The 18713-nt window shown below is 39.9% G+C and overlaps 1 protein-coding gene across 2 annotated transcripts in view; it reads right to left on the bottom strand.

Annotated features, from left to right (window-relative positions):
• Positions 1 to 3932: 3932 nt before the first annotated feature.
• LOC124791682 (FACT complex subunit Ssrp1) overlaps positions 3933 to 18713 on the bottom strand; it is a 91397-nt gene continuing 76616 nt past the window's right edge. Inside the window, exons 11-15 of one of the 2 annotated variants that reach the window (XM_047257879.1) lie at positions 16657 to 16838; positions 15271 to 15403; positions 14971 to 15159; positions 4414 to 4632; positions 3933 to 4304 (exon numbers count right to left, since the gene is read on the bottom strand). In XM_047257879.1, the coding sequence (XP_047113835.1) occupies positions 4137 to 4304; positions 4414 to 4632; positions 14971 to 15159; positions 15271 to 15403; positions 16657 to 16838 (891 nt within the window). In that variant the 3' untranslated portion in view covers positions 3933 to 4136. The remainder of the gene's footprint in view (positions 4305 to 4413; positions 4633 to 14970; positions 15160 to 15270; positions 15404 to 16656; positions 16839 to 18713) is intronic. The other variant, XM_047257880.1, reaches the window with a different exon arrangement.

The raw sequence follows: 18713 nt of genomic DNA, 5'->3' as shown, positions 1-18713 counted from the left end.
TGTCATTTGTACTTAGGTGATTCACATGAAAAGTTTTCGAGATGATTGTGACCTCACAAAGCGAATTAACAGAATCTGAACACGGGATGGTAGTTGGAGCAAGAAGCATGGGACATTCCATTTTGTAAATCATTAGGTAATTCATTATTCTGACAGCCACAGTGTCAAGAATGTGCTGAGAATGCTGAATTTCAGGCATTATCTCTCACTACAGACATCGCAATGGCCGAAAGCCTTCGCTCAATTACAGAGAGCAGCGATGTTTGCATGACGTCAGCGCTAACAGACAAGCAACACAGCATGAAATAACCACAGAAATCAATGTGGGATGTACGATGAACATATCCATAAGGACAGTGACGCAAAATGTGGCATTAATGGACTATGGCAGCAGATGACCGTGGCAGCAGATTACCGAAGCGAGCGCCTTTGCTAACAGCACATCATCGCCTGCAGCTCGTCTCTTGGGCTCATGACCACATCAACTGAACCCTAGACAACTGGAAAATCGTGGCCTGGTCAGATGAGCCCTGATTTCAGTTGACAAGAGACTGGGGTTGGATTCAAGTCTGGTGCAGACCCTAAGAAACCATGGACCCAAATTGGCAACAAGGCACTGTGCAAGCTAGTGGTAGCTCCATAATGGTGTGAACTGTGTTTACTTTTAATGGATGAGGTCCTCTGGTCCAAATGTACTGATCACTGACAAAGTGGTTATATTCGATTACTTGGAGACCGTATGTAGTCATTCATGGACTTCATGTTGCAAACAATGCTGGAATTTTTATGGATGACAGTTTGCCATGTTCCCAGGACACAATTGTTTGAAGATCATTCTGGATAGTTCGAGTGATTGGTTTGGGCACCCATGTAACATTTATGGAACATAATTGAGAGGTCACTTCGTGTACAACATCCTGCACTGGCAAAACTTTCAAAATTATGGGCAGATATAGCGGCTGCACGGCTCAGTATTTCTGCAGGAGACTTCTGACAATTTATCACACCCATGCCACATCAAGTTACTGCATATGCCGGGCAAAATGAGGTCCAATGATATTATGAGGTAACCCACAACTTTTGTCACTTCAGTGGACATCTAACTTCATTAACTTTTAGAACCGCTGCACGACAAATGCCAGGACAAAAATGACTAAGCACTTACAACTCATTGTTCTTTCAAGGGACAGGCTGACTTGTAACACCATTTTAAGATGTTGGAACAGATGATAAAACTGCTTGGTGAATCTTATGTGCATGACACAGCCATTCCTATGAAATGTTTTGACATAGCATTCAACTGTAGTAGTCCCCTATTTATTAACCCTTCGTCTTCACCATTTCACTTGTAGACTGCTATTCATCAGTATCAGGTGGCGGAGCAGAATGAGATGCTTAATCTGGAGGATTAGACAGGCGAAATACCCACAGACTTCAAGAAGAATATAATAATTCCAATCCCAAAGAAAGCAGGTGTTGACAGATGTGAAAATTACCGAACTATCAGTTTAATAAGTCACAGCTGCAAAATACTAACTCAAATTCTTTACAGACGAATGGAAAAACTAGTAGAAGCGGACCTCAGGGAAGATCAGTTTGGATTCCGCAGAAATGTTGGAACACGTGAGGCAATACTAACCTTACGACTTATCTTAGAAGAAAGATTAAGAAAAGGCAAACCTACGTTTCTAGCATTTGTAGACTTAGAGAAGGCTTTGGACAACGTTAACTGGAATACTCTCTTTCAAATTCTGAAGGTGGCAGGGGTCAAATACAGGGAGCGAAAGGCTATTTACAATTTGTACAGAAACCAGATGGCAGTTATAAGAATCGAGGGGCATGAAAGGGAAGCAGTGGTTGGGAAAGGAGTGAGACAGGGTTGTAGCCTCTCCCCGATGTTATTCAATCTGTATATTGAGCAAGCAGTAAAGGAAACAAAAGAAAAATTCGGAGTAGGTATTAAAATTCATGGAGAAGAAGTAAAAACTTTGAGGTTCGCCGATGACATTGTAATTCTGTCAGAAACAGCAAAGGACTTGGAAGAGCAGTTGAATGGAATGGACAGTGTCTTGAAAGGAGGATATAAGATGAACATCAACAAAAGCAAAACGAGGATCATGGAATGTAGTCAAATTAAATCGGGTGATGCTGAGGGGATTAGATTAGGAAATGAGACACTTAAAGTAGTAAAGGAGTTTTGCTATTTACGGAGTAAAATAACTGATGATGGTCGATGTAGAGAGGATATAAAATGTAGACTGGCAATGGCAAGGAAATCGTTTCTGAAGAAGAGAAATTTGTTAACATCGAGTATAGATTTAAGTGTCAGGGAGTCGTTTCTGAAAGTATTTGTATGGAGTGTAGCCATGTACGGAAGTGAAACATGGACGATAACCAGTTTGGACAAGAAGAGAATAGAAGCTTTCAAAATGTGGTGCTACAGAAGAATGCTGAAGATAAGGTGGGTAGATCACGTAACTAATGAGGAGGTATTGAATAGGATTGGAGAGAAGAGAAGTTTGTGGCACAACTTGACTAGAAGAAGGGATCGGTTGGTAGGACACGTTTTGAGGCATCAAGGGATCACAAATTTAGCATTGGAGGGCAGCGTAGGGGGTAAAAATCGTAGAGGGAGACCAAGAGATGAATACACTAAGCAGATTCAGAAGGATGTAGGTTGCAGTAGGTACTGGGAGATGAAGAAGCTTGCACAGGATAGAGTAGCATGGAGAGCTGCATCAAACCAGTCTCAGGACTGAAGACCACAACAACAACAACAATCTGGAGGATGACTCTGCACTCTGTACAGTGTTGAAATAATTGTTTTATCCAGTACTGAGAATAACTGCTCAGCCGTCATTACACTCTTGAAACTCAATCCAATTAATGTTTAGCTCCATAGTACACAATATTCACGGATTTCACAGAGCAGGATAAACACATTTCACTTTGAGGTCAGTGGGAAACCCATTGTCTGTTGGTTATTGCCATGGCAAATAAATGAGCTACATTGTCACTCTAGGTTGTGAAAGTGTGGGGATAGCAACTAACTGAATCTCTATAATAAGTTTGGGCAAATATGGTATAGCACACAGCTGAAACCCTTAGCACTGTCTAAGCATGGTCGCACATTCTGATGGCAGTTATCAGATTATTTACAACCTATTTATTGCAGATCCTAGCACCAAGTTCTTCCCTGTGCAAGGACCTCATTAGTGTTCCTCTATAATAAGGGAGCAATTTTATCATTGACGATTGCCTCCATTTTGTTTTTGTAGTACTGAAGTGTTTTGAGTGTGGCATTTGAGGAATTAAATAAGGGATCAGTTGGTTGTACCACGGAAATTTACAGTATCTTAGTTCTACAGGAAGGTTGTTATTAAGAGTTCAACATCTTCAGCAACAGATGAGCAATCAGATAAAAGTGGACAAGTGAAGTGATTGCTATGTGAAGTTAAAACTTGGAGCTGTTTATTTTGAAAAAAGTGAAGCAAAGGCTTCAGTTGTCTTTCTGCCATGTAAATGCTAACATTAACTGTCACATGTTTTTGCTCAGACATGTTTATTCCTGTTGACTCTTCTGGTAATGGGATGTTATCACTATGTCCCCACTAATATGAATTCGTATAACTGTGATATATATGTACTTTGTACCTGTTCCTGGTTCATTATGCTTTTGCATTTTAGCACTGACGATGACTATGTTATAGTTGAAATATGGATCTGCTATGAACTACAGATTCTGTGACTGACTGCTGTCCTCCATTACACTTTAATATTTGACAGTCACTGTGCACCAATGGATTCCAATTTAGTTACTTTTAAGATTATTTTGGCTGTTGCCCATCCATTCCAGGCAGTTTTCACATGCAGTAAGTTATTTGTATGATGATGGTATGACGGTATATCACACAGTTGAGATAACTGACAAATGGCTTTTACAGAATTATTGTATTTTTTAAAAAGTCTTAGCAACAAATACAAAAAAGTAAATATATACAGCTTGATATTATGTAAGTCACCAGTAAAATTCTCAGGTATGAGATGTGCATCAGTAACTACACATTTACGTTTTGTCTTACACAAGATTCACTGTGATTGGAATGAAGTTCAAACACTTTTCACAAAAATACCAGTTAGTCACTTTCTGATCCAGAGGCAGAGTCTTCATCCTCACTGGTGGGTGGTGTCTTCTCAATTGGTTCTTCAAAATCATCATCATCTTCTTCTTCATCAGACGCCTTTTCTTCCTTTATTTCTTTCTTAACTTCAGGTTTCTTTTCCTTTGGAACACTATCAGCCTTCTTGGTAAAAATTTAGAAGTGGGGAGAAACATTAAAAAAAAGATTAGTCATGAAATGTAACAAGAAAGTCAAAATGTGGACAGCTGACAATGGAAGGACAGGTACTCACCTTCTTAGAAGCAGTTTTCTTCTCATCGTCAGTATCACTACTGTCATCACTTATGTATTCTTTACTCTTATAGGCGCCCGCTTTAACTGGTGAAGGTTTGGATTCACGTTTCTTTGGTTCCTTCTTTTCTTTTTTCTTCTCATCAGCAGGTGGTGGCTTGTACTCCTTCATTGCCTTATTGTACTCTTCTTTTGCCTTTGCTGCTTTTGCTTCCCACTCCTAGTAAACATTTAAAGTATGAAACCAGTTGAATAATGTTTAGCAAGACCACATTTTCTTTTCTTATATTCCATGTTCTATATTGCAAGTACAAGTAAAATGTACAACGGATGTGTGACAATTCTGGCTGCTGTACAATATGATAATCTTTGTAACACAGGACAGTGTCATTGCTCTTACATTAAGTCTTAGTTTTCCTCTGTCAGCTTATGCAAAAAGCAAAATACACTTCACTGCAAAACAAAGTCAGTATGCTAAAAGATAAAGCTAAAGGTATTAATATTTTTTTTCCTATAATTTGACTGCCACATTTATATGTGCATCACTGTTTGTATGGAGTTCTCTAACATTTGTAGTTTATATTACTACTATACTAATTAGGATATAAAAAATTTATAGGAAAGAAGTATGTTACTGGCAGTCACACACACACACACACACACACACACACACACACACACACACACACACACACACACACAATTTTCAGGTCATCTTCAACTATATACAACACAGTTTTAAGAAATATTGTGAACTGATAACACACAAATGTTAATATACAAATCAAGTTATTTGTTAAAAAATTTATTGGGGAAAACATTGTGACAGAGTGAGTTTTTAATTCTGTAAGTATACATTTATCTATTTTCTCCACAGACTTAATTACACAATGTAAACGTGCTTTAGATGGCTAAACAGAGCATATATCCTGGTAAGGGCCAATGGTATAAATACACTATGTGATCGAAAGTATCCGGACACCTGACTAAAAATGACTTCCAAGTTCGTAGTGCGCTCCATCGTTAATGCTGGAATTCAATATGGTGTTGACCCACCCTTAGTCTTGATGACAGCTTCCACTCTCGCAGGCATATATACAATCAGGTGCTGGAAGGTTTCTTGGGGAATGGGAGCCCATTCTTCATGGAGTGCTGCACTGAGGAGAGGTATTGACGTCAGTCGGTGAGGCCTGCCACACAGTCAGCATTCCAATACATCCCAAATGTGGTCTATAGGATTCAGGTCACGACTCTGTGCAGGCCAGTCCATTACAGGGATGTTATAGTTGTGTAACAGTGTTGAAAGGCAATCGCCATCCCCGAATTGCTCTTCAACAATGGGAAGCAAGAAGGTGCTTAAAACATCAATGTAGGCCTGTGCTGCAATAGTGCCACGCGAAACAACAAGCAGTAACAAGGGACACAAGACCCCTCCGTGGAAAATACAACCACACCATAACACCACCGCCTCTGGATTTTACTGTTGGCACTACACACGCTGACCGATGACGTTCACCGGGCATTCGCCATACCCACATGCTGACATCAGATCGGCACATTGTGTACCGTGATTTGTCACTCTTTCCACTGTTCAATTGTCCAACGTTTACACTTTTTACACCAAGTGAGGCGCTGTTTGGCATTTACTGGCGGTGATGTTTGGCTAATGAGCAGCCACTTGACCATGAAATCCGAGTTTTCTCACCTCCCACCTAACTGACAGAGTATTTGCAGTGGAGCCTGACACAGTTTGGAATTCCTGTGTAATGGTCTGGATAGATGTCTGCCTGTTACACATTACAACCCTCTTCAACTGTCAGCGGTCTCTGTCAGTCAACAGACGAGGTTGGCCTGTACGGTTTTGTGCTATACGTGTCCCTTCATGTTTCCACTTCACTATCACATCGGAAACAGCGGACCTAGGGATGTTTAGGAGTGTGAGATAAAATCTCACAGACAGATGTATGGCACCCATTCACCTGACCATGATCGACGTCTGTGAATTCCACAGAGCGCTCAATTCTGCTCTCTCACGGTGTCTAATATCTACTGACATCGCTGATATCGAGTACCTGGCAGTAGGTGGCAGCACAATGCAACTAATGTAAAAAACATATGTATTTTGAGGATGTCCAGATACCTTTGATCACATTGTACTGTGTAACACTAAACTTTGATCAACTGAATGGAAGTTGGTGCTGATCTAAATTCGCAAGAAATAAACTTAACAACGCAAAAAAATCAGCTGTTGACACGATTTCCATTCTTTGACCACAGATCCTAATCATGCAGCATAGATACATAATACAGGGTGTATCAAAAAGAATCATCCAATTTTTAAAAAATCGTAACTATTACGTTATTTGAGACGTGCGCGAACGATGTACTGTTAGGAAGAGCATCGAAGTTTTACATGGTTACCGGTAGGTAGCAAATTGGCATCTGGAAGTGAGGGAATTTTTAAATCAAAGGATTAGTGAACGATGGATTGGTTGCAATGGACCAAATGATTCAGCCTTACATTACTGGCCTCTAAGGTCACCAGACCTGACTGTATGTGATTCTTGTGGGGGTTTACAAAAGACTATTAATGTACCTACATTACCAACGACAATGAATGAACTGCTGTGGAAGGTGGAAGCTGTAACTCAAGACATGCTCGCTGCTGTGTGGGAACAATTTGAATACCGCATTGACATATGCCGTGCATCTCAAGGGGTGGGGGAGTACTGAACACCTATGAAAAGATATTAAAAAACTTTTTGAGTTTCCCATTTATAAAAAAAAACAAAATTCATTGTGTATGTTGATTAGTTTCAGAAATATAGATGTGCCCAATCTGGTGATTCTTTTTGGTACACAATGTACACTCTTGGAAATTGAAATAAGAACACCGTGAATTCATTGTCCCAGGAAGGGGAACTTTATTGACACATTCCTGGGGTCAGATACATCACGTGATCACATTGACAGAACCACAGGCACATAGACACAGGCAACAGAGCATGCACAATGTCGGCACTAGTACAGTGTATATCCACCTTTCGCAGCAATGCAGGCTGCTATTCTCCCATGGAGACGATCGTAGAGATGCTGGATGTAGTCCTGTGGAACGGCTTGCCATGCCATTTCCACCTGGCGCCTCAGTTGGACCAGCGTTCGTGCTGGACGTGCAGACCGCGTGAGACGACGCTTCATCCAGTCCCAAACATGCTCAATGGGGGACAGATCCGGAGATCTTGCTGGCCAGGGTAGTTGACTTACACCTTCTAGAGCACGTTGGGTGGCACGGGATACATGCGGACGTGCATTGTCCTGTTGGAACAGCAAGTTCCCTTGCCGGTCTAGGAATGGTAGGACGATGGGTTCGATGACGGTTTGGATGTACCGTGCACTATTCAGTGTCCCCTCGACGATCACCAGTGGTGTACAGCAAGTGTAGGAGATCGCTCCCCACACCATGATGCCGGGTGTTGGCCCTGTGTGCCTCGGTCGTAAGCAGTCCTGATTGTGGCGCTCACCTGCACGGCGCCAAACACGCATACGACCATCATTGGCACCAAGGCAGAAGCGACTCATCGCTGAAGACGACACGTCTCCATTCGTCCCTCCATTCACGCCTGTCGCGACACCACTGGAGGCGGGCTGCACGATGTTGGGGCGTGAGCGGAAGACGGCCTAACGGTGTGCGGGACCGTAGCCCAGCTTCATGGAGACGGTTGCGAATGGTCCTCGCCGATACCCCAGGAGCAACAGTGTCCCTAATTTGCTGGGAAGTGGCGGTGCGGTCCCCTACGGCACTGCGTAGGATCCTACGGTCTTGGCGTGCATCCGTGCGTCGCTGCGGTCCGGTCCCAGGTCGACGGGCACGTGCACCTTCCGCCGACCACTGGCGACAACATCGATGTACTGTGGAGACCTCACGCCCCACGTGTTGAGCAATTCGGCGGTACGTCCACCCGGCCTCCTGCATGCCCACTATACGCCCTCGCTCAAAGTCCGTCAACTGCACATACGGTTCACGTCCACACTGTTGCGGCATGCTACCAGTGTTAATAACTGCGATGGAGCTCCGTATGCCACGGCAAACTGGCTGACACTGACGGCGGCGGTGCACAAATGCTGCGCAGCTAGCGCCATTCGACGGCCAACACTGCGGTTCCTGGTGTGTCCGCTGTGCCGTGCGTGTGATCATTGCTTGTACAGCCCTCTCGCAGTGTCCGGAGCAAGTATGGTGGGTCTGACACACCGGTGTCAATGTGTTCTTTTTTCCATTTCCAAGAGTGTATTTATTATCAAAAGTGTTGTGATGGAGGAAAGTAAGCAGGAAAAGCTGCGACCTTCAAACTTCTCCCCAGTTGAAAAAGATTTATTGCTTGAAATTGTATTGTTTCAGTATAAAGACACAACAGAGGTCAAAAAACCCAAAGTTACTGTGACCAATAAAGAAAAGACATGGAAAAAAGTAGCTGTTGACTTTGATTTACATAGAGAAAAATGGTGATTGGATAAGTTTAAAAATGTGTTATAACAATATTAAGAAAAGGACCAAGAAAGCATTCATGCCTTTACAATTGTTACATTTCATCTTTATGTAACTGCACATGGTGTGCAAACTGGAGCACAAATGTTGTCAGAACCTTTCAAGGTTGAATGCATAAAACTGGGGGCAGTGATTTCATCAGACCTACTTTTACAGACGGACAGAAGCTAACTGCTGTTCTAAAGTCATAATTTATTCTTATTTCCAACTCCTACAATAACTGTACAGATTTTATTGTGAAGTTATAAGCGGTCATCTGTATCCATTGTAGTATGTTCTGATAAAAATTTTTAAAGCAAATATGCTGCCTGAAAAGTGCCTTATAATATTATAAGTTATGATCTTGTTCATTTCTTGTTTTGACAGAGATTTAAACGACACTAAATGTTGTTGCTCTTTGCAACATCAGTAAATGAGATAATACAAATAAACTTAATTTTATCCTTGTTGATGACAATGGAAATAAGGGGAATTTATTTACGTTGAGCTGGTAAGAATGATAATGCAAGTTAACTATAGCAGCACAACACTGTTATTTTGAAATAAAAATAACTTCTAACTACAACACACAAGCCAGGATTCTGTAAATAAAATCTTCAGTGTCTTTACTGCATCCCAAGAAACAAGAAAATGGGGGCAGTCTGATGGGAAAATATCAGTTAAAAAAAAAAAAGGTTGGAGTGCCTCGAGTGTGAACGTAAAAGTAAACAGCATGCTTGCAGAACATGTATTAAGAATGGCAACATTAAAAATAGTCAAAGAAATTAAAGAACTGGGGCTAAAAGAAAATCAGGCTTTCAAACTCTCAACTGGTAAATCTATTCCACTTTTGTAATAGTTTTTTTTTTTGCGTAAATACTTTGTTAATAAATTCTGCACTAACTGCATCATGACTCCTGCTAGCTTAATTATCTGATGGCACTGGAATTTTTTTGTAGATGAACACAGTGTCACATATTTCAGGCCCTTCATCTAAGGCACTGATAGCTATATTGTACTGTGCAAGCAAAATTCTGCAGCTATCATAGCTGCTGCACAATTTTTTTGAACACTCAGTCCTAAATTTAAACAACTCAGCATTTTCCACATTAACAAACACTACCAGAGGTGAAAAAAGTGGCAAATGGGGGAGGGGGGATCCAAGAACTGACTAGAGATTGAACCTGACTATTCCAGGACACAACTACTGAGCCACATTCTGACAGTTACTAACTTAGGTCTGTTCAAAAAATTCCAAGACATTCGTAATTTTGTGGCAATTGTGTGTTGGAGCGAAATGAGGTTGGAATCCCTGCACACGCCTGTGTTTAATGTGTAACTGCCAGAAGTTTCATTGTTGCTTATCTGTTAGTTTTTGTTCAGTGCTGTATTGCGTATAGCATTGTCTTGCACAGTCTGCAAATTTCGAGGTGGCAGAGTTAGAGGAGTGACACGTCTGCTTTAGATTTTTCGTGAAACTCAAGAAAATCTGTACAGAGAGAAACCAAAAGATGAAGGAAGCCTACAGTGATGAGTATTTAAGCCATACTCTGTGTCACAAATGGTTCACATGGTTTAAAAATGGTTACACAGAAGTTAAACATGACCCTCACTCAGGATGCCCTTCGTTGTCTACCGACAATGCTTGTCAGGAATGTCAACGAAATTGTGTGTGCCTGTCAAAGAATGACTGCCCAAGAGATTGCAGAAGAATATAATATTTCAGTTAGATCATGCAACAAAATCCTGACACAGTTTTTTGGAATGCATCGTGTTGCTGCCAATTTTGCCCTTTTGCCCCAGGGGTCACGAGTCAAGACCAGAAAGATCTTTGCCTCCCAATCTGTGAAGAGTTTTGGATTGCACAAATGAGCCGAAATGTTCCTTAAGAGAATCATAACTGGTGATGAGAAGTGAGTTTACAGTTATGATGAAGAGACCAAGGTTCAGTATTCGCAATGGGCCAGGAAATGTTCTCCAAGACAAAACAAAGCTCATCAAGTCAGGTCAAATGTTAAAGTCATTCTAATAGTTTTCTTTTTTCTGACTTTTGAAGGATTAGTTTATCATGAATTTGTGCCACAAGGACAAACTGTTAATCAATGGTACTATTGGGACGTTTTGTGACACCTACGAGAAAATGTGAGAAGGAAGCGGCCTGAAATGTGGTGAGACATTTCATGGCTCTTGCATTATAACAACACATCCACAGATTCATCCCCGTTGGTGTGTACTACACAAAAAACGAAATCATTGTGCTGCCTCATCCTCCATGCCCTCCAGATCTGGTCCCTGCGGACTTTTTTTTATTTATTTCTGAAGTTGAAAACCCTGTTGAAAGGATGGACATTTACAACAATAGACGAGACAAAAGAAAATTCACAGACTGTGCTTCACATGATCCAGTAAGATACGTACCAAAGCTGCTTCCAGAAGTGTAAACGGCATTGTGAGTGGTGTATCAATTGTGGAAGAGAGTATTTCGAAGGTGATCATGTACAATAAGTAAAAGGTAAATGTAGAAAAATTATACAAATTTCCGGAATTTTTTGAACAGATCTTGTACATATGCTACTTCTGTTCATCATGTGTGAGTGGTTATCATAGTGGTTTACACACTTGTTTTACAGTTCAACATTTATGAGTTGTGTAGTTACTGTTATTTGAGCTTAGCCCTTTGTTACAAATGTGCTAGCTGCAATCTGTACACAGGACGGCTTTTTCTTCACCTCTATACTCCTCCCCACGCTGGGAGACCACCTTCCAGCCACTCTGGTCCTGCTACCTGATCCAGCTCCATTCTGCTGATCATTGGAAGTGTGCTTCTGAGTATAATTTGTTGAAGAGTGGATCCAGTAATTTATTCAATACTGACAACACGGTATGTGCTTCATAATTGTGACTCCAAATGTGCTAGAAGCACAGAAGAGGCATAAAACGTTTTGAAAGAGTACACAGCATTCCAGATGGTCCCCACTTTCTAAAGCTTTGGAAAAGTACAGCACAGACAATAAATTAATTCTGATTTTACAAGGAAGAAGTATTATTATATTAATTACATAGGCCAATTACTATGGAGGGCTGGATAGTAACGAGTTGGATAATAAATAGTCTACTGTAAATACAGTTACTCTAACAACTTAAGTTTTTCACTTTAAAAGTGCTCGAGAAATCAATCACTGCATAGATGAGCACACAGGTATGTCAATGTTGTTTTAAGCCGAAGGATTACATCTGTACTGGAATTTTGAGTTGGATATTAGCGGTCTATGATGAAGGTGAAGTGTCAATTTCAATTCATGTCAGTAATATTGTGCTCTTTCATGGTTACTTTTCCATAAACCTGCTGTCTTACATATATTCATAAATAGCCAGAAAAATTAGCATTTTGGAATAAATGTGAATTCTACCCCAATATGCAAAATTACTTAACAGATGCTATTTTACAGTGAACTGTATCCAGAGGAACTATTTTATCAGAGATAATTCAAAACAGCTTCATTATCTGCTTATAAATATTAGAAACTTAACCAATTTCCAGTTAATGGTATTGTACGTCATCTGGTGAAGCCCAATTGGGTAAGGTAAAGTGCATAAGAACCTGTTTGCAAAATAAAAAGTGTATGAATGTAATGTCGCATCAGTGCACTCAATAATTACATTTCATGCAAATTGTGGACAATTACATAGTTTGTCTAAAAAAACGCCGTGTGAAGGACCTAGCATTTTATAACAAAGAAACACCTATGCTCGTTTGTCAGCTAAAGCTCAAAAGCTGGTGTAATGTGGACACTTTTAAGGTGGGAATTTAGGTGACAGATGTTTTGAACTGTGTTTGCATCGAATACCAGTACAGGTCAGGCCTGAACAATACCCTGCTAACCTCAACAAGCAATAATTGTGTGGTAGCTGCCCGTGAATGCTGTGTGTTGTGCATTGCCAATTGTTTTATTTTCTTATTTTGAAGATAAGTGAAGCGAGTAATCCTGGTCCATCCTGGATTTTGATTATGACGCTTACAACACCAGAAGATATCAGTGATCCCTCTGACAATGTGTCAGTACTGCTGTAGGCTGCTGTCCTGGGGAAGAGGGGCGGGGCTTGTTTGTCTTCACCACTCCTCTCCCCACTGGTGATCAAAGTTATAGTTTGTTTACACTCATGGCCTTCGGCTCCTATAGCCTAAAGTGCCCAAACTCTGTTCTATAGTGACTGGAAAACAAAATGTAACTTTTTTTGACTGCACCGAAATTCTTTCCCTACCATTAAAATATAGTTACTGTATGTTCGGTTCTATTTCTATGCTAAGTGCTTTGTCAGTTCTACCTGTAGCATTATCAAGCGTAGGTCAAACGGCTATGAATTCCTATGAAAGGTAGAAATTAAAAGTCAGCAGATTTTGTAATCACTGAATTGGGTGGGAAAGGCAAATAACGTCTAGAAACCATTAAATCGGTGACACATTCAGTTCACCAGCGGGAAAATGATACTGCTGCTTTTCAATAGTGCAATCATCTTACAGCAAAACAAAGGCCATTTCAAAGAACTGCGGTTTTGTTTGTCCTCACTCATGTGGCAAAACAAATTTTATATATTTTCCACGTTTGTTCATTCTATTCACAAAATGTTAGTGACGCAGCTGACTGGACATACGGGCCACTAATGAAATATTTATCATCTGATTTTAAGAAAACTATTTGACAACAAAATTTGATTCGTTCACATTTTACAGTTTCATGTTTTCGCTCAATAAATGACTGAATTTCCTTTCATTACTTTGTCTCAGTTACTGTGCTGCATCCAACGAAATAAATCATTTCAAAATAATTTAAGATTTTTGCAGAGAAAAAAAACACATTGCTAGACTTTCCACATGGTTCATTTTACATCACTGATTGCACTGTATGAAATATGGCTAACATATTGAAATTGTATTTAAAGTTGAGAACAGAGCTATATATATCATTGTTCTCAAGACACTGGTTTTTATATCCACAGGAAGGTTGAGGGAGTTGCATCCAGTGTTATTTCCAAGCAAAACATGAATCATGTGGTCACAACACCCTCATACTTCACAAACAGTTCAAAATATCTAAACAAGGTGTTTTTCAAATGGTAGCATGCAAAAAGGCACATATATTTTTATGTGATTAACGCTCAAAACATTTTGATCTGTTGAGCTATTGACATAGCTATAATTTTCTCCCTGGAGAAATGTAATTTCTTTACAGCATTTAATATTTAGTCAAAAAAGAATATTGTAGCATTGAACAACATTAATATTTACAATATCCTACATAGGATAATCAGCTTTAATCAAAACCTGTTTTGTGTTAGGTCACAAGATGTAACTGCAGTGGAAGAAAATGTTTTAATTATTTCTGTTTCCAACGAGATCTTTTGTTTATTTACAACCTTTAGAATGCATCACAGTTGCAAGTAATATCAGCTAGCCAGCTAGTCTCTCCAGCAGAACTACTGCAATAGGTTTTACATGGAGGCATCTGATACTCTGCTTCAGTTTCTTTTCTCCTGTGTTGACAAGTACCAGGTGTAATTCATGTCATGAACTTCACAATTTATTTCTGTGTACAAAAACAGTGACATGCAATTTTCTAAGTCAAAAATAATATCTGCACTCATTACTTACATAGCTGATAATTATCTAACCTTAATGGGGAGGGGGGGCAATCCAAGCTTCAGATGTGAGAGTGTGGTGTGTTCACATAATTACTTAATAATTTTTGTGATAATAACTTCTTTATTACTTACTTCTTTTTGACTTGTATTTGCACAAAATGATGGTTTTGTTTTGGAATATCATTTGGATGTGAACTGACGATTGCAGCTGAACTTTACCCTGTTCATGAAATTTCTTCGGTCAAAAATGATCCTAATTCAAGTTGATATAATCTGCGATCAGAGTTTGTACAATACAGATTTCCATGTTCAGTCTGATCTGAGGTCATTTACTGCGTTAATCTTAGGCAAACTACTTCATACAATCAGCCCAAGTCTGCTGTCTTTCATACTTACTGATTTATCCTTTAACTCCCTCCACATTTCTCCACCTTTCTTTGCAATTTCTGTCACTGCAATACCCGGATTGTCGGCCTTAATCTTCTCACGTGAAGCATTTAACCACATCATGAATGCAGTTGCGGGACGCTTGGGCTTATTTTCATCTTTCTCTTTCTTTTCTCTTTTCTTTCTTGGTTTTTCAGACTGCAACAATCAAAAAGTTGGCATCATTCAAACAGTATTAATATATCTGTAAAAAATTTCTCTAAGAATAACAACTGTGTCACACATATAAAAAGATAAAGAAAGACGTACAACAGTCTTTGCTTTCTTGGGAGGCTTTTCCTTCTTTTCTTTTTCTTCCTTTTTCTCCTTCTTTTTCTCCTTGTCTGAACCACCTTCATCAGAGTCCTCTTCTGAATCAGATGGGCTAGGATTACTATCATACCTGTGAAACAAATTTCAGCTTATTTCTGTACAAACATTTTTAGTGTGTTAACATATCATTTGTGAATTCATAAACAATTACAGTGCAGTTTCATTTGAGGACAGTCAACATTTCCTGTTTATAAACATTACAGCAAGCATTTAATACTGCAGAAACAGCTGAACAGCACATACATGTTCACGGATATAAAAACTTACTGCCAGTACATCTAAATCCCTTAAGCATATCTGTTACACTTTTGTTCTGTGTGTACCAACCTGTTATGGGGCATGTCAATGAACTCACTTCAATGTATGCAGTCATTAACACTTGACAGGGACTCCAAGTGCTGGAGAAATACTCTGGAATTAGTATCTTTAGCATCTTTTGTGTGTGTTCCCTTACAGATACAATGCACTTTTCTACAACCCTTCCAACCCCTTTTGACACTGCATAATTTATTAATTAAAGCTTTCATCTACAATATACTAGTTGAAAAGCTGAGTGGCTGAAAATATTCTACAAAATGTTTACTGTTGAAAGCTAAACGTAGTTGTCAAAAGTTAGAGCAACACAATTTGATGATTTAATAATGGCCACAATATTATAATAGGATACTGCTTGCACACACCAGAAACCCTTGCTTGTTCCAAAGCACAAAAAGAGAAACCTAGGGTATGGTAACATCTCTTATCCGAAACAAGGACAGACGTTATCGTCATTCACAAGAAAAAGCCATAAATCGATTTAGAAGCTATTCAGTTTAGTTAATTCAGAGTGGCAAGGATAAGTACGGCAGCAGTTTAAGGAAAGAAATTGGTGAAGATATGGAACTATCTGAATGAAACTGTGCATCAACACAGAAAGATATAAATTGATGTGTAAATTAAAGTTTATTGAAAAAGCATGCAAGTCAAGAAAGGTAATTTCCCAGGAAATGTTCATATTCTGCTTAAAACAACTTAATTTTTTTACTGTAAGCATATGTCACACCATGGCAACTGTGTAAGGTCTAGTTTATCCTAAAAAAAATGTACACCTTCACACTGCTGACCTTTAACAGTTTCTCCCTAAGTCCATCAGTTGCCAACAAATTCATTTGAAACATACTGCAGTATGCCCTAGTACATTAGACAGTACAAAAAGTGTTTGCCTCGACAACTTTACTACAGTAAGAAAACAAAATAATTATGAGCTACAGTAATGCAATCATTAAATTTAGGTACTGTTCCAAATTCGGCAAGAAAACCATAATTTAAAAAAAGGTGGCTTACTCTTCTGCAACATCACTTTCAACTTCATTTGGCTTAAAATCTTCATCTGTTGAAGATTCATCTGACTCGCCACCTCCCTCATCATCTCGTTCCTCAGCTTCAGCTTTAACACGTGCCAGGTATGCATCTGGTTCATCTTCCTGATCTGAATCACCAAAGTCTTCTGCATATGAAAGTTTGTCCTGCAATGCATTTAAAATTAGATTGAAATTTACATGACTGTCTCATAGTATACCAAACGGAGACACTCACTTTTAAGAGAAAGAGAGATACTGAAGAAACCTGAACAAAAAGGTAATAATGGAGCCAACCAGATTAACCACACAGATTGTGGAATTCTGTAACAGTTGCACTAATATTAACATTTAATTAGTAAAATGGATTGATGCAGTGAAAGAAAATCTGAAAGAACCAGCAGTAACACAACAGGATGCGTTACACAAAAACTTTGAGGGAAATATTCTTGACTGGATTGGGAAAAAAACTTAGTCTAACAACAGAAAATGAGCCCATCCTGAGAGAAAGCAAATAATATCATCACGAGGAATAACTTTAAAATCTGAAATGCTCTTTGTTCTACAAGGACCCAGTAGGGCCAGCCAGAAGAGAATAACAATAACTGACTGCCCCTTATTCTTACAACAGTTCAGTCAGAGCTACAGTAATGCAATCACTAAATTTAGGTACTGTTCCAAGTTCGGCAAGAAAACCATAATTTAAAAAAAGGTGGCTTACGCTTCTGCAACATCACTTTCAACTTCATTTGGCTTAAAATCTTCATCTGTTGAAGATTCATCTGACTCACCACCTCCCTCATCATCTCGTTCCCCAGCTTCAGCTTTAACACGTGCCAGGTATGTTGTTCATGTGTCCTGGAGTCTGTGTGACCTGCTCTTCCTTTTTAAACTTCCCCAACCTATCCATCTCTTTACTCTCAGACGAAGCAACTTACAGTTCCAAAAGATAGGATAGTGTACGTACTTTTATTTGCATGTCCCAGCAACACTAAATATTTTGCTTTCTGGTATAGGTACTGACCAACAATCCTGTCTCCAAAACAATTGACAATAATGCCTGTTACCAAAACATCGACACTGATCAGCCACTGACCTACTGTCATTATAAACCTATCCAAGCAATAGAAGCATCACTGGGCGAAGAATGACTATTAGTCATACACTTGCATGGTGCATGTAGTATCAAAGAGGATGTTGTTCATGTGTAGAATGGGGAAGGGATGTAATTTCAGTTTGACTGAGGGCAGATTGTGATGGCCTGGAGGCTCAGCATGAGCATTTTGGTAACTACATGACTCGTCAGATGTTCGAAGAGTGTAATGGTGAGTGTCTTCCACACATGGTAAAACCAAGGTGAAATCATGTCCAGACGTTGTGGGGTTGGGCGGCCATCCCTCATTACAGATGTTGGATGCCACAGTCTGGGCAGACTGGTAATACAGGGCAGGCGGCAAACTGTGGCAGAAATAACATCAGACTTTAATGCTGGGCAGAGTACAAGTGTATCTGAACATACAGTGTACTAAACACTCCTAACAATGGGCCTCCACAGCAGAAGAGCCATGCATGTGGCAATGTTAACAATACGACATCAGCCACAACAACAAATGGGCACTGGATGTTGACAGTCCTGGTTAATCTTCATACCTTCTTCACTGTGCCCTGGGAGAGTGTGAATCTATCACCTTCCAAGGGAACAGCCCCTTGACACCTATACTACTGGACAGAGACAAACTGGTAGTCACTCCATTATGTTCTGGGGGACATCCATATGGCATCCATGGGTCAAGTGGAGCTAGTGCAAAGCACCATGGGACAAGGAGTATCATACACTGGCTGTAGACCATGTACACCCATTCTTGACAATCATGTCTCCCAAAGGCAGTCACAAGGTCAGAAGTGTGATGGAGTGGTTTGAGGAACACAGTGGGAAGTTCCAATTGATGTGCTGGCCCCCCTAGCTGCCAGATCTGAACCCAATAGAACACATCGGGTATGTGACTGAACGTGGCATCAGAACTCATCGACCCCCTCCCCCTC

Source organism: Schistocerca piceifrons, chromosome 1 (assembly GCF_021461385.2).
Source record: "Schistocerca piceifrons isolate TAMUIC-IGC-003096 chromosome 1, iqSchPice1.1, whole genome shotgun sequence".
Taxonomy (NCBI): domain Eukaryota; kingdom Metazoa; phylum Arthropoda; class Insecta; order Orthoptera; family Acrididae; genus Schistocerca; species Schistocerca piceifrons.
The sequence above is the reverse complement of the archived record's forward strand: the minus strand, read 5'-3'. Positions and strand labels throughout refer to the sequence as shown.